This window comes from Eumetopias jubatus, unplaced genomic scaffold, assembly GCF_037043125.1.
Source record: "Eumetopias jubatus isolate StellerSeaLion01/CBP00866 unplaced genomic scaffold, mEumJub1_p1.0 scaffold_10, whole genome shotgun sequence".
NCBI lineage: Eukaryota > Metazoa > Chordata > Mammalia > Carnivora > Otariidae > Eumetopias > Eumetopias jubatus.
The window spans coordinates 69,145,586-69,168,373 of NW_028274816.1; the positions used below are offsets into that span (position 1 = coordinate 69,145,586).

The 22,788-nt window shown below is 58.8% G+C and overlaps 2 protein-coding genes across 5 annotated transcripts in view; one reads left to right on the forward strand and one right to left on the reverse strand.

The window, feature by feature from the left end:
• Nucleotides 1-1,398, forward strand: part of SLC5A10 (solute carrier family 5 member 10) — a 57,628-nt gene extending 56,230 nt beyond the window's left edge. For all 4 annotated transcript variants that reach the window (XM_088027938.1, XM_028089502.2, XM_028089504.2 and 1 more), the window contains 4 exons: nucleotides 58-226; nucleotides 421-636; nucleotides 861-918; nucleotides 1,036-1,398. In XM_088027938.1, coding sequence (XP_087884064.1) covers nucleotides 58-226; nucleotides 421-636; nucleotides 861-918; nucleotides 1,036-1,142 — 550 coding nt within the window. In that variant the 3' untranslated portion in view covers nucleotides 1,143-1,398. The remainder of the gene's footprint in view (nucleotides 1-57; nucleotides 227-420; nucleotides 637-860; nucleotides 919-1,035) is intronic.
• A 14-nt stretch (nucleotides 1,399-1,412) lies between these two features.
• GRAP (GRB2 related adaptor protein) lies at nucleotides 1,413-22,217 on the reverse strand. Its single transcript, XM_028089505.2, has 5 exons — nucleotides 22,045-22,217; nucleotides 15,657-15,754; nucleotides 11,096-11,218; nucleotides 4,620-4,788; nucleotides 1,413-2,839 (listed from the first exon to the last, which is right to left on the reverse strand). Exons 1-5 carry the CDS (start codon nucleotides 22,120-22,122, stop codon nucleotides 2,654-2,656), a joined length of 654 nt encoding a protein of 217 aa, XP_027945306.1. The 5' UTR covers nucleotides 22,123-22,217; the 3' UTR covers nucleotides 1,413-2,653.
• Between the last annotated feature and the right edge of the window lie 571 nt (nucleotides 22,218-22,788).

Consider the following 22,788-nt stretch of genomic DNA (forward strand, 5'->3'; position numbering starts at 1 on the left):
TGGGGGAGAATGAGAAAGGGTCTTGAGGGACGAGCACGCCCCACCACCTGCCCACAGGCTGGTCATCGTGGTGCTCATTGGCGTGAGCGTGGCCTGGATTCCCGTCCTGCAGGACTCCAACAGTGGGCAGCTGTTCATCTACATGCAGTCAGTGACCAGCTCCCTGGCCCCCCCGGTGACTGCCATCTTTGTTCTGGGCATCTTCTGGCGGCGAGCCAATGAGCAGGTGGGTGGGGGATGGGGGGGCAGCAGACTGGACGTGGGGGGCAGGCTCTGTGCTCTTCCTACAGATGAGCTGTCTGGCTCCCATCTCCCACCCCCCCCACCCCCCCACCCCCCCACCCCCCGCTGGCTGTGTGTGTGCTGGGGGAACCCTGGCCTCGCCCTCACGGTGCACCTGCCCTGCCTCCTCTTCCCCAGGGGGCCTTCTGGGGCCTCATGGTGGGGCTGGCCGTGGGCGCCACAAGGCTGGTCCTGGAATTCCTGCACCCTGCCCCGCCCTGCGGTGACCCGGACACCCGGCCGTCCATCCTTGGCAGTATCCACTACCTGCACTTTGCCGTCGCCCTCTTTGTGCTCAGTGGAATCGTGGTGGTGGCCGGGAGCCTGCTGACGCCACCCCCCCAGGGGGTTCAGGTGAGCCTGCCCTGGCCCCTGACCCCGACCCCTGATCTTGAACAAACGTTTGACGCTGGTCCCATTCCGACCCCTGACCCTCTGCGACTCCGGCATTTTCTAGCTCTTGATCCCTGTCCCTTTTTGAACTTAGCTGCTCATTTTCCATCCCTGACCCCTGACCCCTGACCCCGTCCGGGCCCAGCCCTGTCCTGCCACACCCCCATCCCGATCATTCTCTGCAGATTGAGAACCTTACCTGGTGGACCCTGGCTCAGGATGTGCTCGTGGGAGCCAAAGCAGGTGGGTGTGTGACCCTCGGCCCTGACCCTAACTGCCACCCAAGGAGTCCGGGAGGTGGGGGCGCTAGGTGTGGCCCTGTGGCCCTCATCTGTCTCTCTGCCGCCCCCCCCCCCCCAGGTGATGGCCAAATACCCCAGAAGCACGCTTTCTGGGCCCGTGTGTGTGGCTTCAATGCCATCCTGCTCATGTGTGTCAACATCTTCTTCTATGCCTACTTCGCCTGATGCCGGCCCCGGCAGGAAGGCCAAGCCCTTGGAGTTCTCAGGTCCCCCTCGCTTTCGCTAACGAGGACACCGAGGCCTAGAGAGGTGTGGACTCCCCTCACCTCACGACTCCATGGCCAGTCAGCATCCAGGGACGGACTGGTTGAGCCAGCAAAGCAGAGGCCCTGGAAAAGTCGGGGGGCAATGAACAGAAAGAACGTGGTATTTCAAAAATCACACAAAGTAGGCTTGACGGCAACGAAAATTAGATTTCTGATGAACATCCTGATACTCAGTTTACTGTTTTTATTTTGAAAACACAGGCCCAGGTCAGGAGCAGCTCAGGACTTGAAGGGCCACTGGCCAGCCCTGGGCAGAGGGAGAGCCTAGGGCCCCCTCCCTGGGCTCTTGCCCCCATCCCATGTGCTCCCAGCTGCCATGAGATCTTCCTCTCCCTGCCTTCCCGCTCACTGCCCCCTCCTCCACCAGCCTGGCATCCAAAGCGCTTTCTGAGTCCCCCTCACTCTTCCTGCTCCCAAAGGTGCCAAGGCCCTGGGCAGGTGCCCCTTGCTACCTCCTGCTGGTTGCACATTCTGTGTGGACACCCCACCTTTCCTCAAGCCAGGGTCCCATTCCAGATGCCGTTAGACCTTCCAGTCCAGCCGTGGCCCTGACTTCCCACCTGGCCTGTAGTTTCGCTGAGCTTGGGGGCCTGGGTCTGGGCAGAACTTGGACCCCAGCAAACGAGAGCCAGGGTGGGCAGGTCCTCCAAGGGTCCGCGCCCTGGGCCTGCCCCACGGAGCTTGTCCATTGTGTTGCACCTGCTTGAGAGGAGAGCCTCCTTCTGTGTCCTTCATCACTGCCCACCTCCTGTGGGTCTCCACAAAGTGTCCGTGGTGGGGCGGGGGTGTGGGACACCCAAGTGGAGCCCAAAGTTTCATGGGGCTGCCGAGAAGTCGGTCTCCAGCTGGAGTCAGTCCATTGGTTCAGGCCACCAGGTGTGCAGCCCCCATCCTCTCCCTCATCACTAAGCCACCTTCCCAGTAGCCAGCACCCCTCAAGGGGCCATCTGAGGGTGGAGCAGGTGGGCCCAGCAGATGGTCAGCCCAAAGTGAACCCATGAACCACACGCATGGTTCCTTGGGCAGAGCCGCCAAAGCCTGCAACCTAGGAGTCCTCAACTCTCCCTGAGGTTGGGGCCAGTGATGGCCGGAGGTGGGGGGGGCTTCTTCCCTCAAGGGCACCCTGCAGCTGGTAGCCAAGAGGAAGAGACCAGCGGGAAGCCCCGGGAGCTCCCCTTTCCTGCTGGGCACTGAACATCACAGTGGTTCTTGGGCCCCGGGGCCCATTCCAGTTTCTGCAAAGCAGTGGGCGCCTAGCCCGGCAGTGAGAAGACCCACGTTCGGGTCGAAGACCGTCGGCTGAGTCCCGTGGGCCCCGGGGACGGGGTGTCCACGTCTTCTCTCTGGACCTCAGTGTCTGGTGGATGGATGATCTGCCGGCTCTGCCCCTACCCCCGGGCCCCACTGCGGTCACAGCTGCACTGGCTGGACGTAGCTCCGCGGGAAGAAGCCAATGCGTCCGCACAACCGGCCCCGCCACCAGTGGGGGTCAAGGCGCTCCAGGACCTCGATGATGTCACCGCGGTGGAAGCTGAGCTGTGAGGAGTCCTGGGCCGAGAAGTCAAACTGGGCCTGGACAAAGCAGGCCTGGGAGGGCTGCAAGGGGAAGGGGTGGTTAGTGGGGACTTTTCAGGAGGCCCCAACAGGAGAAGTGAGTGGCTGCGGGTGGGAGAGCAGAATTGAGCTTGAACTTGCTTCTCACTCCAAATCCAGACAGATGGCCACCCCACCCCAAGAGTCCCCAGCTGCCTGCCCCCTGAATGTCTGCCGCACAGAGACTGTGTCTACACAGACCAACAGGACTGTCTGGTCTGCAGGAACAGGCCCTATAAACTGTAAAGTGCTGTGTAGCTGAGAACAGAGTTGACGGCTGTTGCCCTTGACCAGGCTTTGAGGGAGAGGGTGTCACCAAAAAGAGCTGCTCCCAGCTCTCAGGCCTGGGTTCTGGTCCTATCTCTACCCCAAGGTGACCTTGGGTAAGACCCTGCCCTTGTGGGACTTAGTTTCCCCAACTGCAAATGGCAGCAGGACAAAGCTTTCTGCAGGCACGTCAGCCCGGCGCCGAGACGATTATACCCGGTGTCCCGGCCCTGCCTGCCCCACCAGGATCTCTGTTCTGAGCCTGTGGAATCTTATCCAGGATGGGTGATAGGATCAGCAGACAGGTCCTAATTAGCGGTTCTCTGCCCAGGAAGGAGGCGGCGGTAGCATGGATCCCACAGGGTGGGTGACCCCAGAGCCCAGGCCGGAGTGAAGCAGTGGGTGTGGGGAGCCCTCAGGCAGCCCCCACCCTCCCCCGCTCCATCTTGGCTCCCTCACATTCTCCAAAGGCAGATCTGGCCGACAGTGGAGGGGAGCGAATGGAGGTCGGGGACAGAGGCCTAGCGGGGGCAAAGTTCGCTAAGACTGAGCGCTCACAGCTAAGCCAAGCCCCCACGGTCAGGCTGAGGAGGCCGAGCATCCTGGGGGCAACAGAGAGGACACTAATGGGGGTCTCCCAAGGCACTCTTTGACTCTCCTGGCACATGAGACCCCGGGGCTCATTCTCTTGGACAGCAGGGAAACTGAGGCCCAGTTGAGGACTGAACTGACCGTGAGGTCACACATGGTGGGGGGTCTAGAAACAGGCAGGAGTAGAGAGCTTCTCTGTGGCAGCCCGGCAGCCCCTCCCCAGGATACGCACCCTGTATCCTTTGCAGAGCCCTGGCTCACCTGGGCGGTCCTAGGGTCCTGACTTCTAGCCCCAGGCCTTGCCGACAGCCCCTTCCCAAAGAAAACAGTACCTGTCCGGAGCTAATAACCCTGTTGGCTGGTGTCATCATTCTAATCACACCCCGAGCCCGGCCAGCAGGTCGCCCACGAATGCACCTCACACTGCCCCCACCCCACCGAAGGCCAGCTCCTGGGGGCACAAACCAGGACGGAGCCGACCCCGCAGGTAGTCTTGGGGGAGCCTCAGTTTCTTCACCTGTACAATGGCGACTATGAGGCCCCCAGCGGACTAAGCCCAGCTCAGTGCATGGCACCCGGGAGGCTCCGCAGGGTAACAGGACCCTCGTGCATTCAAAACGCATACCTACTGTGACCACGCACGGCGCCGCCGCGAGCCGAGAACAAGCCAGACACGGGGTGGTCCCTGCAATGTCCACTCCGTTCCTTCCCTTTCTTTCCCTCTGCGTTCCCACCCTTGCTTATCCTACTGCGGTGCCACCAGAATGGGACTTCAGTGCCTGGCCTGGCCCCCTCCTCCTGGGACACCGGGCTGCGAGGGGCGGGGCGGGGCGGGAGGCCACGCCCACCCCCGGCCCCAGCAGGTGTCGAGGCCCCTGTGGAAGGCAGAAGGCGCGGAGAGGCTCCCGCGGGTCCGCCCGCCTACCTTGAGCAGGGGCTCCTCGTCCCGCAGGAAGACCTGCCGCTGCTTCGCGATGGTCGTGGTGCGGTAGAAATCCACCAGCTCGTTCAGGGAGTTGAACTTCTCTTCCCACAGGAAGTACTTCCCCGAGGCCTCGCGCAGCACCTTGAAATGCTGCACCTGGTCACCGTAGCTGGGGGGAGAGGAGCCCCCTGAGCCGGGACCCAGGGTCCCCCCCGGGGGGCCCTGTCCCTGCCCGCACAGCCCCGGGGGCCTCCCTCCTCATCCCCACCGGGAAGCTGGTCGCTCTGGCTCCCGGAGGGTGGGGGGGACACCTGCGGGCAGGAGAAGGGGCAGGTCCGGGAGGGCAGGGGCCGGGCCCACTGACCCGGCGGGACGTGAGACCTGGTGAATCCCCCTCGGCGGTGGGCTATGGAATTAAGGGTGTGGGCTCTGGAAGAGGCCACTGGGCTGCTGTGTGACCTTAGGCAAATCCCTAGACTTCTCTCCCAGCTGGGAGAGGCTGAACTCGGGGAATGGAGCTCAGGGCCCGAGGCTTAAGTGCTCATCAGGGTGGTTTGTTTCTGAAAACCCTCTCCTGTTCGCTCTGAGCTGTGATTCCAGCCCTCCAGGTGTCCTGGCCCCGAAATAGACCCAACCGCCTCTCTAGGACGTATCCAGATCTCGGGGCAGCTTAGCTCCAAAGGGAGCCAGTACCCGCCCCATCCCCGCCCCCAAGAGGCTCTGGGAGGCGGTGGAGCAAAGATCCCCAAACCTGAGACAAAGCCACTTGTGTGCTGTCAGCAAGCATTGTTCCCAGGTGACTAAGCGGGCCGGTGCTGTCAGCTGGGGGACATGCAGGTCTATGTTCCTGGGACGGAACTAGGGCGGGCAGGCGGAGGGTGCTTCCTGCCCTGTCTGGCCTGCCACAGCCTCCCAGAGGCCACGCACTTTCCTTGAGGCACCTCTGAGCCCGGTAACTCCCGAGTGCCCTGTCCCAGCCAGATCGGGGTGGCCCCAGCCCCTACCTAGACTTTGGCAGGGGTGCATGGGGAGGAGTGTCTCTCAACCAGACGCTGGGCAAGTGAGCATCTGCCAGGAAAACAGGGACCCCAAGGGCTCCGTGTCCGGGCCCCCCAGTGCAGCAGAGGCAGAGGGCTCTGACTCGGGGCTGTCCCCAGAGAGGAGCCTGGGGTATGGGCAGCCCGGCCCCTCTGGGTAAGGGGGCGGAGAAGCTGTGGTCAGGTTTGTGAACGAGATCTCCCCCAAGTGACCACCTGGAAAGTTAGCCAGAACGAAGTATTCCCTGATCACACAGGAGGATCAGCGAGTAGAGAACGGAAGATGAGACGGGAAAGGGGCAAGTGCCCCAGAGGAGGTTCGTGCGTGTGTCTTGGCCTGTATGCCCATCTCCATCGTATCGGAGTGTGTGTGTTTGGGGGGGTCCTCCCTCTCTCTGGGGGGGGTCCTCTCCCTCTCCGCTCTGCCACAGTGACTTCACGTGTGGGTCCCTTTCTCCGCAGCCATGGGTGTGTCTATCTCTGTGTGTGACCCCCACAGCCACCTCCCCAGGGGGCCGAGGGGCAGGGCCTGGCCTCTGGGCTGTCACAAAAGCCTCAAGGACCAAGTGAGGCCTGATGCTAGCAGCAGCCTGTCCTGCCCAGCAGGTTTTTCTGGCCTGGTGGTGCCGGCAACTGAGGGGACAATGGCAGCGCAGGGAGGATGAGGAAGGCTGGGGTAAGGTCAGGAGCCCCAGGACTGTCCCAACTAGGGCCTGTGGTGGGTCCTCCTGGGCAGAGGCCTGCATGCTAACTGCCGGCGAGGTGATGGCCATGAGGCATGGTCCTTCTAGCCTCCGTTTTCTCATCTGTGAAAAGGGCAAGGGTAGAATACATGGACTGCAGCAGGCGTGAAACAGGATCAAAGTGACCTTGGCAGGGACCCGTGGGTCTCTGGAACTCAGAAAAGGTGGATGGAAGGTTGAACGGGTCTGCCCGGGCACAGAAGGTCAATGGCACTTGCTCTGCGCTTCCTTGCTGTGTGACCTTGGGTAAGTTACTGCACCTCTCTGAGCTTCAGTCTCCTGCAAACCAGGCTTCTGGGGATGGCTTCCTCTCCCTTTCGGTCTTTGCCTGCATTAGGTAGCGCCCTCCACCTTCTGCCACCTCTTCTGTCCTGCTTCATTTTCCCAAGAGCCTTTATCATCTCCCAAGATTTTATATAATCTGCTAATTGTTTCTTGTCTGTCACCCCAGTGGAAATGAGTGCCTAAAGGACAGGGAGCTTTGTCCGATTTTGTTCATGGCTGCATCCCAAGCACCTGGGACAAGGCCTGGTGCACAGTAAGTACCCAGGGGCCAGAGCAAACACACATGCATTGACTCCAGGGCACCTCTGGCCTGAAAGGAAGCAAAATACCTCACTTGGGAATCAACTGCCATTCACAGCAGAGGAACCTGGATGGGAGCGTGGGGCAAAAGTTACACAGCCCAGGCACTGCGCCCCAGCCGTGCTCACTGGTCTTGCTGGCTGCCCGCTCAGACGTGCCCCTGCAGGTGGAGAGGAAGTAGCCCTCTGTAAGCTCGTAAAGGGCACCCAGCGTGGCCACTATCGTTCCACGAGGCAGCCCGAGGCCCATAAACCCCACCTCTGACAGCTTTATGGAGCTTGGCATGAGCATGTGGGAGATGCCACGTGTCATGGGGTCAGAGTCCCCAAGAGCCAAGTCAGCGAGGGCGGAAATGCTTTCACACATGGATTTGCACAGCTGTCACTTTTCTGGAGGGCCGCTGGGTCCCCGGACTACGTGACACCTGGGGTTATTGCCTCCATGCTGTAGATGAAAACATTACAGCCAAGAAGAAAGCCAGGACCTGCCTCACAGCAGGTTCTGAGCAAAGTCAGGACGAGAACTGGGTTCCCTGGCACTCCGTGTCACTGCCCCTTCTCGAATAGCCCCAGATTCGTGGGCAGGGGGCTAGGAAGCACTGTGTGGCTCTTAAAGGGTAATATAATGATAACTACTATCGCCGGCATTTTTGGAGCACTTACCCTGTGCTAGGCAGCATACTAAGCACTTGACTCGGATGTTCATCTTACAGATGAGGAAACAGGCTCAGAAGGTAACTCGCCCAGGGTTATACAGGTAGGAGGTATCAGAGCTGAGATTCCTGCTCAAAAGTCCACATTCATAGCCATATATGCCCTCTGAGTCTGTTTCCTACTCTGTCCCTGCCCAGTGATCCTCCAAGGGCCACTGAAACGCCCCCATGAGAGACAATGGACCAAGAATGGGAGCAGGACCTAGGAGTCCTGGCTGCACCGGGAGGAAACCAAGGGTGGAGGACGCCACCTGGTGGCGCTGTGCGCAAACCACAGCTAGCTGAGCCCCGGAAGCTCCTGCTGGTTCTGACCTGGCTTGGCCAGAACGCCTTGCGGGAGGCGCCGAGGGGCCACTGTCTGAAGGACACTCCCAGACCTCTTCCCAGGACATTGGTGCTGGCTCCCCTGCTCACCAACTGCATCCTATTACTGCCTGTTGTCCCTCCTGGTCAAACTTGTTGCTATCCAAATTCACCCCTCACTGTCCCAACTCCGGATCTTTGCACTTGCTGGTCCCTGTGCCTGCATACCGTCTCCTCTCTTTGTGCACCAAACTCCTACTCAGGCTGCAGGGTCCAGCTCAGATGTCACCTCCTTCATGATGAAGACCCCTGGGTCGGGCGGTGTCTACTTTCCCACCGCACTCCTTGGTTTGACTCCGCCCTGTACACACACTCACACACACACTCACACACTCTCTCTCGCTCTCGCTCTCGCTCTCTCTCTCTCTTTGGGTCTGAAGCTGCGCATGTGCAGAGGCGGGGCTGCATTTACAGAGAAACGCCAGAAGGGGGCAGTGCACAAGGACTTAATGCTGGAAGTTCAGGCAGTGTGATCAGTCAGCAGAGGAGGGAGGGGGGATTAGGGGAGCCGTTGGGGGCTGGTTGGGAAGGCCACCACCTCCCCTCAGCTTCGGCTGCAGAAGTGAGTCCCCTGTGTCCCTGCTTTGCTGGATAATCTTGGACTTTGGAACTGATTCCAGGAGGTACCTGAAGCTGGCCCAGCCCGCCTGATGGGCGCCATTCCCAGACGACCAAGTCCTTGGACAGCCAGCACATGGAAAACTGACATTTCCTGCTTTTGCAGGGACCCCAGAGGGAAGTGGGGGCTGGGCTGTGGAAGTGGGAAGGTGACCCGGGGGAAGGGCACTCCATGTGTCCACGACCATGGGCAACGGTGGGGGTGGGGTCAGGACTAAGAACTCACAGCATCTCCCTGACCGTGCTCCCATTTTTAAGATGGGGAAATAGAGGCTCAAGTCCGGCCAGAGCCACTCCCATTCCCCCAGGGTAACCAGCCTGTTCCCCATTGGGGAGGGATTGTGGGGGAAGGAAGCAAAAAGAGCCCATGGCTGCTTGCAGAGCTTGGAGGGGATCAGGTAAGTGCCGTGACCTCTCATGATGTTGGATCATTTTTATACGCCCCCCCAGCCCCCCCCCCCCCCCCCCCCCCGCCCAGCAGCCTTCCTGACCAAAGCAGTCTGTCCTACACGGGTGCCGCCAGGCCCAGACGAGGAGATCACCACCACGCAGCACTCTGGTGTGCACATCGCACACCACCATCCGGAACAGAAATGGACCAGCCAACAGTGCACCAGTCACAGAGCTCACCCCAGAGTCTGGAAGAGCCTGGAAGGCACTGACTTACCTCCTCACCCCCAGCCCCTGCATTAACCATCAAAGGGGTCCCGGGTTCATTCATCCTTTGGACAATCAAGCCATTGGCTGCAAACCAACCCAGTCCTAGGAAAACGGCCTCTTAGGGGCCACACCGCCAAGCTCCAGAGTCCAGCACCTGTGCCTCCTTCCAGCTGCAAGCTTGCCACCCCAAGACTGCTCTCAGTGACAGTGAGCACCTCCTCCATGCAGGCTCTGTGCCCACTGCCCACGGAGACCCTAACCGCTGGTATGGCTGCTGGCCCTGACTTCACAGATCTGTGGCATTCCCTGATCCAGCCACTTTTCATGCCTTCAGTCCCCACCACAGTCCCTGATACCGTCACCTCCCGCCTGGCTCCTCCCTGGCCAACCATCCTTCCTCCTCGTAGCAGTCAGAGGGATCTGCTGAAAAATGGAAGCCCCTCACACCTCCCCCTGCTCCAGACGCTCGGTGGTTCCCTGTTGCTTGGAGAGAAAACTCCACCTCCTTGCCAGGATCTGTCAGCCCCGTCTCTGATTGTATCCCCCACGTCTCTCCATCTGGATTCTCTGCTCCTGTGGATGCCAACATGCCCCAAGTGCATCCTACCTCAGGGCCTTTGCATTTGCTGTTCTGTCTGCCCAGAAGTCTCCCCTCCCAGGTCCTCATTCCCGGACACCTGGGTAGCCTCCTCTTCCAGGTTCAGCTCTTTGTTCAAATGCCACCTCCTCAGAGCAGCCGTCTCTGACCACTTGACTCCTGCTGGATGCTTTTGCTTCCTTGTTCACTGTCTGTCTCTCCCACTCGGACATAAATCCATAAGGGCAGTTTGTACTGTCATTTCCCCAGCTTCTAGAATAGCCTGGCCCATGACATGTAGCTTAATGAATAGTCCTTGAATTTCTGCATCTATATCTTACTGTTTCAGGCACCGAGAATAGGAAAGACAGACCATACCCCTTCACCCCCGACTCCTATTCCTGTTTTCTACCTTCCAGCCTGGGTTCCTGTATTTCCCCAGTTGTGGCCTTTGGTACTGGGTTCCGCACTACCCAGAGGCTGCCGCATGTCACAAAGTCAGACCCTCCCAGCATGGCCACCCCGCTTCAATATCGGGCACTATTCTAATCGCGCTACATCTGTTGACTCAAAAAATATACACACTGACTCATGTATTCCTTGTATTGACTCATTTCACATCAGAGAAAACAGGCACAGAGAGGTTAAGTGACTTGCCCAACGTCACACAGCCAGGAAGTGGCAGAACTAGAATAGGAACACAAGCAGCCTGGCTTCGTAGTCCATCATCTTGTTTATGGCACCCGTATAGCAGGACCCTGTCCGCAGCACATCCTGGACACCTGCCCTGGGTGCCTGGTGCTCTCCCACCTCCTGCCCCCAGCTGTTCCCATCACCTCAAACCCCGGCATCCTTCTTCCTCCCTTCACGATGAGTCCTTGATGGCTCCTTACTGCTCACACAATACCAGCCAGACCCTTCACACTGGCACTTGAGACCTTGCAGTGGACCCAAGCCTGCTTTTCAAGCACGGTCCCATGGCTCTGGGCCCCACCCTGGGGTGCGTGTCATTCCCCGATCCCCAGACAGTCACCTGCTTCCAGGCTTGGGCTACTCCTCCCTCAAGGATGCCACTCCCTGCACCTCGGTCCGTGAGCCTGTGTCCTGTGCTTCCAGGCTCAGCTCCAATGCTGCCCCCCTGCCCACCCTTCTCTGCACTCCGCCCACGGGTCAGAACTCACTTCACGGAGACGGAGAACTCCCCAGGGGAACTCTCACTCTCCCTGATCAGGAAGGCTCCCAGGTGGTTCCGCTTCATCAGAATCTCTTCGGCCAGCTGCCGGGAAATCCTGCCCGAGTACCACCTGCAGAGAGAGGGGGCCGGTGAGGGCAGTGGGAAGCCCAGGCTGCCCCTTTACCCATGTGCCAGACAACCAACGTCGCTTGACCCTCACAGCAGTCCCCAGACACAGGAGGTATGATTTGCACCCATTTCACAGATGAGGAAGCCGAGCCACAGAGAGGCAAAGTGACGAGCCCAAGGTTACATGCTGCGCAGGCAGGATCTGGGACCCAGTCCTAGTATTTTGGCTCCCGAGCCCAAGCCTTTCCCACCGCGCCAGGCCAACATCCCCTTAGGAAAAGAGAAAAATCAAACCTTAGTGAACCTCCACCCAGCCAACCCCAGCTGAGCTCTTCCGTTTTAGATGATAGATTCTTATGAGTGAAAAAACATAAACATGGATGACAAAAGCAATTGCAGCTTTGGTCTGATGAGGAAGGATCGCTCCCTGCACCCATTTCACAGATGCACAGACTGAGGCCACCTGGATTTTTTTCATCCCAGGTACAAGTCCCTTTTCTGGCTGACCACATAAACTGGGAGCGCAGAAGCTCCTGGCAAATGCTTAGAGTCTTGCAAGACCCCATTGCCCCCCCGACCCCCGCTGCCTTGGGGTGGGGGCGAAAGGCCAGGACCCAGCTTCTCTGCCAGTCCTGCTCATCTTGCTGCGTGGCTCAGGCAAGCTCCCCGGCCTCTGTGGGCCTTGCCGGCCCTCGCAGCGTCCAGGTGGTCTCTGACTGGGCCCTTTATTGTGCAGATGGGGAAACTGAGGCCCAGTGCAGCCCAGGGGTGGGGTCTGGAGGCTCCTTTCCTTGTAAAGCTTCTCTTCCCTCTTTCAGCAAATGCTTCCTGAGTCTGAGCTTGGCACCCGGGGCGGCTGTGAGGTAGGACTTTTCCTGTTGTCTCAGGATGTTGCTGAGCCCTTGAAGCCGGGGGCAGAGGCAACAGGTGCAGCGCCCCGCGGTGTCCTGCCCTGTCCCCGCTCCCTACGGTGTCGCCTGCCAAATGCGAACACTGGGATCCTGCCCTGGGGCTTTTTTTCTAGCGACTGTGCACAGGGTGGGCTGAGCCCCCAGAACACTGTGATGTGTTGTGTTTATCCCCTCGGAAGCAGGTGGATAAACATTCAGCTCCCCTGCCTCCGATGGAACATTCTGGGGACACTGTGCTGTCTCCCCACCCTCCCCGGGTGCCTGTCGCCCGCCCGCAGCTGCGCCGGTAACACACTCCTAATGACCGGCTCCTTCCCTGCCCACTTCCCGCTCCGAAATAAAGTTCTTATCCTCACACTGTGTCTCAGGCCCTGGTTCTGGGAAGCCCACACCCAGAAGTGCAGCTTAGCCCGTTGCTGTCCCCAAACTGGTGGGGACCCCCGGAGCCCGTCTCACGATGGATTTCCTGGGAGGGAAGGCGGTGAAAGATGGTTGCTGAGTGTGGGGGCTTGAGGCAACCATCTGGAAAGCTCAGCACAGGTCCCTGGAGTTTGGGAGGCCTGCATGGAGGCTTCCAGGCCAGAGGCTGAGCTGGGGGGCCGGGGAAGGGAGCTCCTCCACCAGGAAGCCCCCAGCAGGACTCAGGTGCAGGCACCGTGAGGGAGCAGGGGCCCAGTGGGGCCCCGAGTGGGCGTTTCCTGAGGGCCTGGGTGTCTCCAAAGAACCCACAAAACCCCACAAGAGGCGTCAGTGTGTGGGCGCCCGTCACCCTCAAAGGCTTTTGCAACCACACCCTCTGAGGGGGCCAGCTCCGCCCCCATCGGAGCAAGGCAGGGCTGGTCCTCAGGGGGCTTGAAGGACAGAGTGCAGACATTTCCCAAAGCCCCCAGAACCCGCCTCTCTCCGCCATGCCAGTGCCACGCTTCTTGGGGCCACCTCGTACCCTCTCCCATTTCACTGATGTGGAAACTGAGGCTCGGAGGAGGGCAGGGATCCCCAAAAGGTTGCCCAGCAAGTCCCTGGCCTCAGGCCCTCCCCCAGCGCCATGGTGGGCACAACCCCGGGGGAAGGGGGGACGCACACAGCACAGGGCTGCAAGTCCCATGCTTCCTCTTGCCGGCTGTGCATGCCTGGACAAGCCAGCCAACCTCTCTGTACCTCTCTCTCCTTGCCCATGCGACCGTGATGATGGCAGCTGGCTTGCAGGGCCCCTGGGAAATTGGGGGCCCTGATGAACTAGCTCACGCCCCTCCCCCCGTAGCACTCCCTTAGGCCTGTCTGCTGCCCTCCCTGGCAAACTTCTAACTCCCAGGCCCAGTGAGCCATGCCCTTCTGGAAAGCCTCCCTGCCGCCCACTGGCACACCGCCGGGTGGGTGCCTCTGGGGGCCCCTAGTCTGCATCACGCCCTCCCCCCCCCAGGGGCTCCCTGGTCAGGCAGGGGAGACGGTGGGTCCTCAGGGAAGGAGCGGGGCCGGTGTCGGCCGAGTGAGGCCCTCTGGGACCCTAGTCCTCCCCCCGCTGTGCCACACCCCGGGGCCTGACAGGCTGAGTCAGATGCTGAGCTGGAGTTCCCCCCTTGCTATTTTGGGGCCAGGGCAGGTGCTGAGGTTAGCCGAGACTAAACCCGGGCATGGCCTCCGACAGGTTGGTTGGGGGCCTGAGCCCTGTCCCTGCTCTGTCCCAGACACCAGTGACCAGAATTGACCCCAGGGACCCCCAGGGCTTCGGACACCGGGACCCTCCACAGCTTCCAATGGGTAGAGAGTCTTGTCTCAACCACCAGCAGTGCCCAGAGACGCCTGGCCTTGCCCTGAAATCTGCTCAAGGCTTCCCAGCACCTTTGGGCCTTCTGGGCTTCCGGCCTTGGCTGGGACATTCCCTGCCCCTGGAGGCCTCTCCCTGACCCACTGGCCCGCGGGGGTCACTCCGACCTGTGGTCGCTCCCCGAGGCGCCTGGCACCTCCCCCTCATGCCCTCCCTTGATTGGCAGAAAGACTATAAAAGGCCAGAGGGGCAGACACCTGCCCCCTGTCACATGGCCCCGGGGGTTGGGGGGGCCGCTACGGGGCCTGGATCGGGGAGCTGTGGCCCAGCATGGGGGCGGGAGGCCGCGGCCTCTGTGTGGGAGGCCGGGGATGCCTGGAGCCCAGGCAGAGGACCAGCCGGGGACCCGGGTGGGATGGGGCTTGCCCAGCACAGGAAGCTGGAGGCGGGGGCAGCTTTGGAAATAACTCGAAGACAGATAAAGAGGAAACATCCCCCCCCACCAGACACCGCCCTGGCGGTGCACCTCCCTCCCCTTCCACCCCACAGTCACACACACCTCATGGCCTCCAGTCTGCCCCCTCCAGCCTGCGAGGCCCTGCCCCCGCCCTCCACATCTGACGGGAGGCCCTCCCCCGGCTCCGCCATCTCCGTGCTCCCCACCCCCCCGGGCCCACCATGTGAGGCCCTCCTGCCGGCCCCACTGCCATGGGTTTGTGCTCGTCTTCCTTGTCCCCTCTCCGGGGAGTGCCTTTCTCCTCTTCTACCTGGCTAACTCCTACGCGCCCTTCAAAACCTCATTCATTGCTACCTCTTCTGAGAAGCCTTCCCCGGTTACCTCAGGGCTGACTGCCTTCCCATCTTGTGTTTTTTTACATCCCGTCTCTCCCCCAGGATGGGGCTGTTCCGACTCCCCGGCGCTCCTCATGTGTCTCCAGCATCACCCAGGCCGGCCCCCCAGGGGTGTGGCTAGTGTTTGATGAATGACTGAGTGAGAGGCTACCTCCACCACCATCCCGAGGAGATCCAGTTGTTTTTTTCATAGGTTCTTGGCCGCCGGGGCCTGTTCTGGGGCTGGGCTCTGCCCCAGCCATTCCCAGGGTGGCAGGCTGGGGTGCCACCTGCTATGAGCCCGATGGGGGCTTCCCTAGGCCCCACATGTGACTCCTAATCTGCCCCAGTCACAGGGCATTGGTCTGCTCAGCCAACGTCCAGCTCCCCAAAAACCCCCAAAGGCAGGGCCCACAGGATCTGCTTCCCACCCTCCCGTCACCCCCCCCATTGTCCCCTTCACTCCTCCTCCTCACACAAGGCTGAGCCAGCCTCTTAGAGAGAGCTCTAGAAATCTCTGCAGATTGAAGCGCCAGCCCTCCTTGTGTTACGGATAGGGAAACTGAGGAATAGAGAGACCATACGGCAGCCAGTGGCCCAGCCAGCGAGAGCCCGGGGCCCTGTCCCTCCAGCACCCTCCTGGATGTTCCCCGGTGTTCCAGATCCTCAGTGTTGTGGCCTGGGCTGGCCCTGACTCTGCCACCACTTTGGTCTTCACATCTCTGTCCCCTGCCCCTGCTCAGGGTAGAGACAGGGGCCCCAGGCAGATGAACGGAAGCCGGAGCAAGGAGTCCCCTTGCCTAAGGCGCGCGCCAGGCGCCGAGCTCGTCAGGCAGCTCGGCTCAGGCTGGGCCAGGCCAGGTGGGGACACTGGGCTGTAGGGGCTGGGGTGGGGGTGCCTTGAGCACAGGGCTGGGGTGGCAGCCACTCACGGATGGGGCTTGATGCGGATGTAGTTCTTGGGAATAAAGCCCTCAGCGCCTCGGAGCTCAGCCTTGTACCAGTTCTGGTCATCTTCCATGTTCAGGATCTGTGGGCAGGAGAGACACGGTCACCCGGTCACCAAAGAGGGACAACTGCCACCTGCCGAAGTCCTGCTGCTCAAGGACCCCAGGTCGGGGATCCCAGGACCCATTTCACAGAGGATGGTTGGGGACCTGCCCAAGCTCACAAGGACCATGTCTGATGTCTCAGTCCTGCTTGCTTTCAGGCCCCAGGACAGCCTGTCCCCAAGAGGGTCACAGACTCCGCAAGGCTGGACAGCTGGGGACCCAGAGGAGGTCAGCGGGTTGAACTTTGTGGGGGCTGGAGCTGGACTCTCAGGATCTGTCCCCCAGGCCCCCAGCAGACCACACGGTCTTGCGGGGCAGATCCGGGGTGCCTCAGTTTCCAAGCTGTGCCCCTGAGCGTGGGGACTCCACGGCATTCGTATGCCACGCACTGAGCCATGGGGTGGAGGTCTGAAGTCCCCCAGAAGGTCGGGGAGCCCCAGCCCAAGCTTGGTGCCTCCTGGTGGTTCACCTGGGGTCACTTGCCTTTAAACAGCCCTTATAATCTGAGCTGGGGGGGTGTCATATCAGGGCGGTGGGGATTCAGGCACCAGGGAGCAAATAAGGGAGGCCTTTGGGCTACGATGGGGCTGCAGCCCGGCCTGCTCAGGTCACATGGGCCCCTTGTCAGCAGCCGCACAGGTGGGCCAAGAGGAACTGAAACAGCCCGAACGGGGGTGGGCCTTGCAGGGGCTGAGCAACCAAGCGGCCGCAGGGAGGAACCGGCCGGGTCTGGGGACTGGGTACAGCATGAATCTTGGGGCTCCTTCCTCCTTCCCCTGGGCCAGCCTCCCACATGGGACAGCTCATCACCCCAAAGGCTACTTCACAGATGAGGACCCTGAGGCCCAGAGATGGGAGGTGAGCAAGACCACACAGCAGCGGGGAGGCAGAGCCCATAGAGCAAGCCAGGACTCTGGGGTCTGGGGTTCTTGGCCCAGCTGCTCTAGGGGAGACCGTGGCCCACGAGTTTTTAACCTCGCTCCCCCTCCCACTTGTGTCTGGACCCAAGGCCTGGAGAGCATCTCTCCTGTCAGTCCTGGAGCAAATGCCAACATTGGCTCAATCCTAGTGGGTATTTGTTGAGGGGGGGGCGGAAATCAGACATACAACAGCATCCCAAGTAGAGGGCATTGGAAGAGCAAAGGCCCCGGGGGCAGGCCAATGCAAAGCCATCAATTTAGTTTGATTTTGCTGGGAAGAGCTGAGATTTGCTCCCTTGGGCCCAGGCCTTGCAGGCAGGCACCCCCTTATCTGTCTGCCAGGCCCCATTGAGCTCCTTCCTTCCTGACTCTGTAGCCTGGGCAAGGTCAGCAGCCCCAGGGTCGGACGGAAGCAGGTGGCTGACTCAGGACACCTTCTGCTGAAAACAAAACAATTCCCCAACTTAATAGGACACTTAAAGCCTGTCAGCTGCCTTCCATGGCATGGGTTCAAGGAAGATGCCCGGGAGCCTGGGGCTACCCTACTCTGTCTGCTTCTGACTCTCTCCATAGTCCCGGCCTCAGTTTCTTCATCTGTGAAATGGGCACATTTGTGGCCTATGCTGAATGTGGCAGTGTCTTGTAACTACAAAGTCCTGTGTGGCCATGTGACTGTCCTATCTCAAATAGAATCTTTATTTTGTTTTGTTTTCCTGTCATCTGCGCTCTGAGGACCCAGAAATGTTCTCAATGGTTCCATGAGCTGAATTCTTAATGTTCACATTGTTCAAAATCTACAGGCCCCCCTGAGAAATGAGAATTCGCACGAAGGAAAGAGACCAACTCCTCCCTGGTGAAATCCACACCTTGGTCTGCCCGCAAGGCTTTGCTCCCACCGCACCCTCCACCCGGGATGCCGTGTGGGGACTGGGAAGGCTGGGAGCAGGGGGAGGCCGGGTGGCAAGGAGCTTCTGCACTGGCCACAGGTGAGCGAGGGAGGCCCCGACCGGGCAGGCAGTGCAGGTGGGGTGTGGAGAAGTGGTCAGGGTCGGGATAGGGGTCGGCAGAGTCGCTGACGGGACTCAACAACAGGCCGGGCACGAGACAGGTAGGGAGCGGCCAGGACAAGTCCAGGGGTTGGCACCTGCTCTCGTGGCCATCAGCTGGTATCCCACAGCCGTCGGGGAGCAGATTGGGGGGCTCAGGGTCGACTCCCCTGGGTCAGAGGTGCCATCGACCATCCCTCTGGAGACGCTGAGGAGGCTGTGGGCTCCCTGAGTCTGGGTCTCGGGGGCCAGGTCATCCACGGAGAGATGGGGGTGAAGCCGCCACCACCTCCCTCCTCCAGCTGGGAGTGATGGAATGGTGTGCCCCGAGAAGTGCCTAGCCCGACAGGCAGGACGCTTTGTTCTAGAGAAGTGATGTTTGGGGTCATTTGTCCAGAGTGGGTGCACCTGCCACCTAGGCTTCGTCCAAGACCTGAGCTCAGATTGCTTTATCCACGGGGGCTCCCAGGGGTTGGGAATCCGCCTGCAGGCACTGCTGTGACAGGGTCCCGCCTCCAGGGAGCTCGTGGGAAACACTCGCTGGAAGAGTGAATGGAATGGCTCTAGGAGCGACCCCCCACACCGACCCCCGACCCCCCAGCCCTGCCAGGTGAAGGAGGGCCAGCAGACCCACACACCGCCACCCTGGCCCAGGAGAAGAGGGGATACAGCGTGACATGGCAGTCACGTTTTCACGGTTCTACAGAAAGAGGGCTTCGCAGGAGTGAGATGGCTGAGGCACCTCGGGGACTAAATTTAAGGGGGCGTCAAGAAATTCAGGAATCAAGGGTGCCTGGGTGGCTCAGTTGGTTGAGCGACTGCCTTCGGCTCAGGTCATGATCCTGGAGTCCCCGGATCGAGCCCCGCATCGGGCTCCCTGCTCAACGGGGAGTCTGCTTCTCCCTCTGACCTTCCCCCCCCTCCTGCTCTCTCTCTCTCAAATAAATAAATAAAATCTTAAAAAAAGAGAGAGAGAGAAACTCAGGAATCAAGATAAAGAATATTTTAAGACAAGATGTTAAAAAAATCAGATCAATGCAAAAACTCTGATTACGTTCATGAGTTAACAATAAGGTATCAATACCAGTCCATTAACGGAAAAGCGGTAGGGTGCTAATCATGTAAGATGCTACCCACTGGTGCGAATGGGTCCAGGTCCCCCCGTGCTATCTCCTCGATTTTTCTGTAAATCTAAGACTGTTCTGAAAATTAAAAAGCTAATGCAAGGGGCGCCTGGGCGGCTCAGTCGGTTAAGTATATGCCTTCGGCTCAGGCTCTCTCTCTGTCTCTCTCTTTCAAATAAATAAAATCTTTAGGAAGAAAGAAGGAAAGGAGGAATAGCTCATGGCCCACCTCCCAAAACCAACCACTTCTAGCTTTTCAGATCATTTCTTTCTAGAAAGGTCTTTTTTTTTTCAGAGCACAAATCCAGTGCATGATGGGTAGTTTTCCTTCCACAAAATTAATACCTATTGATTATCTATGTAGAGTTGACCCTCCATGTGGGTACATCTGCATTCTGCCCTTTGCCACTTAACGCTGCATCATGAGCGTTTTTATGCTGTTAAACACCCTCCCCAAATAGCATTTTCAGGGCTGTATGATATTTGGTACCATCTCTAGGTGGGCAGTCTAGGTTGATTTCACACTCCGCAAACTTGCACCCATATTCCCCACCCCTCGCCTGCTTCATTCTTTCCCATGCACTGTCTCCAACTGACAAACTCTATGTGTTACTTATTACTCTGGTTTGTGGCCCTTGTCTGCCACCAGAATGTCAGCTGCATGAGCAGTGCCTGTGCCCATTTTTTTCCTTGCTGAGCCGTCACTGCCTAGCCGAGGCCCACGGACATACAGAGTGCTCCCTGAATCCCCATGAGAGAACACACATACATCTCTGATCATGTTCTCAGTTTCCCAGAGGCAGAATTTCTGGGTCACAGGACATGGAGATTTTTATGGCTCTTTATATGTTCTCCAAGTTCTCTGCAAAATGATTGTGTCACTTTACCTGTCTACCACCCCCACGTAAAAGTGCACATTTTCCCACACCCTCAATAACCTTGAAAATTCTTTTTAAAATATAATTTTGCTGATCTGGCAAATGGAAAACAGTTACTTGCTTTAAGTTGGATGGTTTTGTTACTGGTGAAATTGGGCACTAACTTGCCTACATTGCTTCTTTGGCAATTTCCCCATTCATAGCCTATGCCCATTTTTCTATTATGCTGTTTGTGATTTTCTTATTGATTTATAAGAGCTCTTTACATATTAAGGATATTAATATTTTGTCATGATTTTTTTGTCTGTTTAAACCACCTTCATTTCTTACCTAGGAGACTGCAAGGGCCCCTCTCTGCTTCCGTTCCTGTCCCCTCTGTTATCTTTTGAAAATGTAAATCTGGTCAAGTTTTTTTCCCCGCTGAAAACTCTTCATAAATTTAGAATGAAATACAAATCTCTCACAGGCCCTGATGCCTGCCTACCTCCAACATCATCCTTACCCTCTCCTTCTCACCCACTGCCCTTCAGCCACAGACCTTTCAACTCTTCAAATACACTAATATGGTCCTGCCTCGGGGCCTTTGCACCAGCTGTTCTCCCCGCACCTGGTGCTCTCTTCCCCCGGCTCTTTGCATGGCTGATTCCTGCTCATCCTTCAGGGCTCAGCTAAAGGTGTCATCTCTCTCTCTCTCTCTTTTTTAAGTAAGCTCTTCGCCCAACGTGGGCCTCGAATTCATGACCCCGAGATCAAAAGTCACATGCTCCATTGACTGAGCCAGCCAGGCGCCCCTACGTCTTAACTCTTTTGAGAGACTGTCCTGACCACCCCATCTAAAGCTGTCTCCCTGCCCCCTCCCACGCACCGTCACCCTCATTCCATCTTGCTGTGTTCATTTCTTCAATCCATTCATCACCTCCTGATGTCACTCACTCTCCGGAATGTCAGCTCCCACAGGGCAGGGACTTTGCTTCGTTCCTTGCTATATCCCCCGCACTTAGGACAATGCCTGGCACAGGGTATGGGCTCAATCACTTGACAAATGTTTGTGGAAGGAAGGAGTAAAAAGGCAGATCTTCCCACTGCCTGACATTCCTCCATCAGTCTTTGAGCCTGAAAGGTCCCCTCCTCAGTCTCTGCGGACATGAGGTGCAAATCTCCCTGGGCGGGATGCCCCCGTTTCAGCTAACACGTTAATCCTTCCGTCCTTCCTTCTTTCCTGCAACATTCCCCAGGCTTTATTAGGAGCCTACTGTGGGCCAGACACTGCTTTATGTCCTGATGCTCCAGTGTGGTCCTGGCCTCGTGAGCTCACCCCTTCCTTAGCCAGAACCTCTGTTAGAAGCAAACGTGCCAGGAGTTGCCTAATGCTTTAGCAAAAGTTAGTGGAAAACGTGACTCATCTTGGGGTGGGGGTCATGGGCACAGGAATCCGGGAGGGAAGTGGAGATGTCATAGTCTTTACTATAATTGCCTTGGGGGACCCCCAAAGATCCATCCTGTCCACCGCTGGCTGATCACTCTGAGCCTCAGCTGGAGCCCAGCACCTACCCCATTCCTATGTCCTCACTTTCCCACTCCCCACGAAGCCCCAAATCTGGGTCGAGAGACCCCAAATCGCTCTCAAAGCAGTCAATGAAGCCTCTGACCTAGACCCAGGTCTCCTAGGATGTCTCATGCCCTGGCTAGGTGGTGCTGGGGCTAAGCCTGCCCCTGTCGCCCACGGGCCACATGTCCCCAGGGCCCCCAGCCAGCAGCTCAGGTGGAGAGAGGAAGGGGATTCCTTAAGGGGACATGGTTCCTCTTGGGGAGCATATCACGCTCCTGCACCCCAACCCAGGCTGTTCAGTCTCTCGGAGACAGAATGAAGGTTCGAGAATCAAGCCGTGGTATGACTTTCTTTTCCCTTTCCCCCACACTGCTGGGAAGCTCCTTCTCCACACTGAAATCACAGTTCTTCATCCTGAAAGCTTTTCTATCCCTCTATCCCTCTTTTCAACTGTCTCTTCAAACTCTTCCCGGGAAAACCGGGCGTTGAACCGACTCCTGCCAGGCACTAAGCTAACGTCTCCTTGAATCCTCACAACGCGCCCCCTGAAGGCCGGGTCACAGTTATCTCCCCATTTCCAAGATGGGGACACTGAGGCTCAGCGGGAGGAGGCGGCTTGCCCAGAATCACACAGCCAATACCTGGAGAAGCGGGGCCTGTCCTCCTCTGGAAGCTGGACCCTGTTTGGGGGGCTGTCCTGGGCCCCTGATTTTTAACGCCCTCCCAACTCAGCCCATCCCCGTCACCCTACCTTGAGTGTGTCCCCCTTGTTGAAGGCCAGCTCATCACTCTCCGTGGCCTGGAAGCTGTACAGGGCCACGGACTCCATCCCGCTGGTCCCAGGCCCGAGCAGCTGGGCTCCGAGCAGGGTCGGCTCTTCCTGCTTCCTCTGCAGTCGAGGACTGTCTTCCTTTGTTTTGAGAGCAAGCTGTGCTTTTGAAGCAGCCCCTGAGGGAGGAGAAACAGGAAGCTGACAAGTCACAGAGCACAGCGAGCCTGTGAGCAGCCCAGGCCCTACCTTAGACCCCGAAGGCCGGGTTTGGCTCTTGGGGAGTCCCCGGGCAGCCCTGGGAAGGGGTCCCCTCTTCTACCCATGTCACAGATGAGGTACAGAGGTTTCCAGAGAAAAAGTGCCTTCTTGGCAGCTTGGGCCATGTGTCTCATGGTCGCAACCACCCCCACCGGCTTGCCAATCTGCCCCTTCACATTTTCTGAACTCTGAGGCCTCTCAGAACTCCCCAGGGCCTGCCTCATCCACCCCGATCTCCTTGCCTGACATTCAAGGCACTCCCAAGCCATTACCCCTGCCCACCACTGCTCCTCTCCAGACCCATCCTTTGTTATCCTCTTGCCCTGTGAACAAACACTGGCCTCCAGCCATGGTGTGGGGGGTGGGGGACACACCGCTCTTTGATGCCCCTGCCTTTTGCACATGCAGGTCCCTCCCCCTGTCTCTTCCCGGGAGACTCCTATGCATCCCTCAAAGCCCATTTCA

Excerpts from the sequence above, each read along its gene's own strand:
- GRAP (XM_028089505.2), bottom strand. The coding sequence starts at position 22,122 with ATGGAGTCCGTGGCCCTGTACAGCTTCCAGGCCACGGAGAGTGATGAG. Across the intron at positions 15,755-22,044 it reads ACAAGGGGGACACACTCAAG|ATCCTGAACATGGAAGATGA; the intron begins GTAGGGTGACGG and ends TCCTGCCCACAG. Across the intron at positions 2,840-4,619 it reads ACGAGGAGCCCCTGCTCAAG|CCCTCCCAGGCCTGCTTTGT; the intron begins GTAGGCGGGCGG and ends TTCCCCTTGCAG.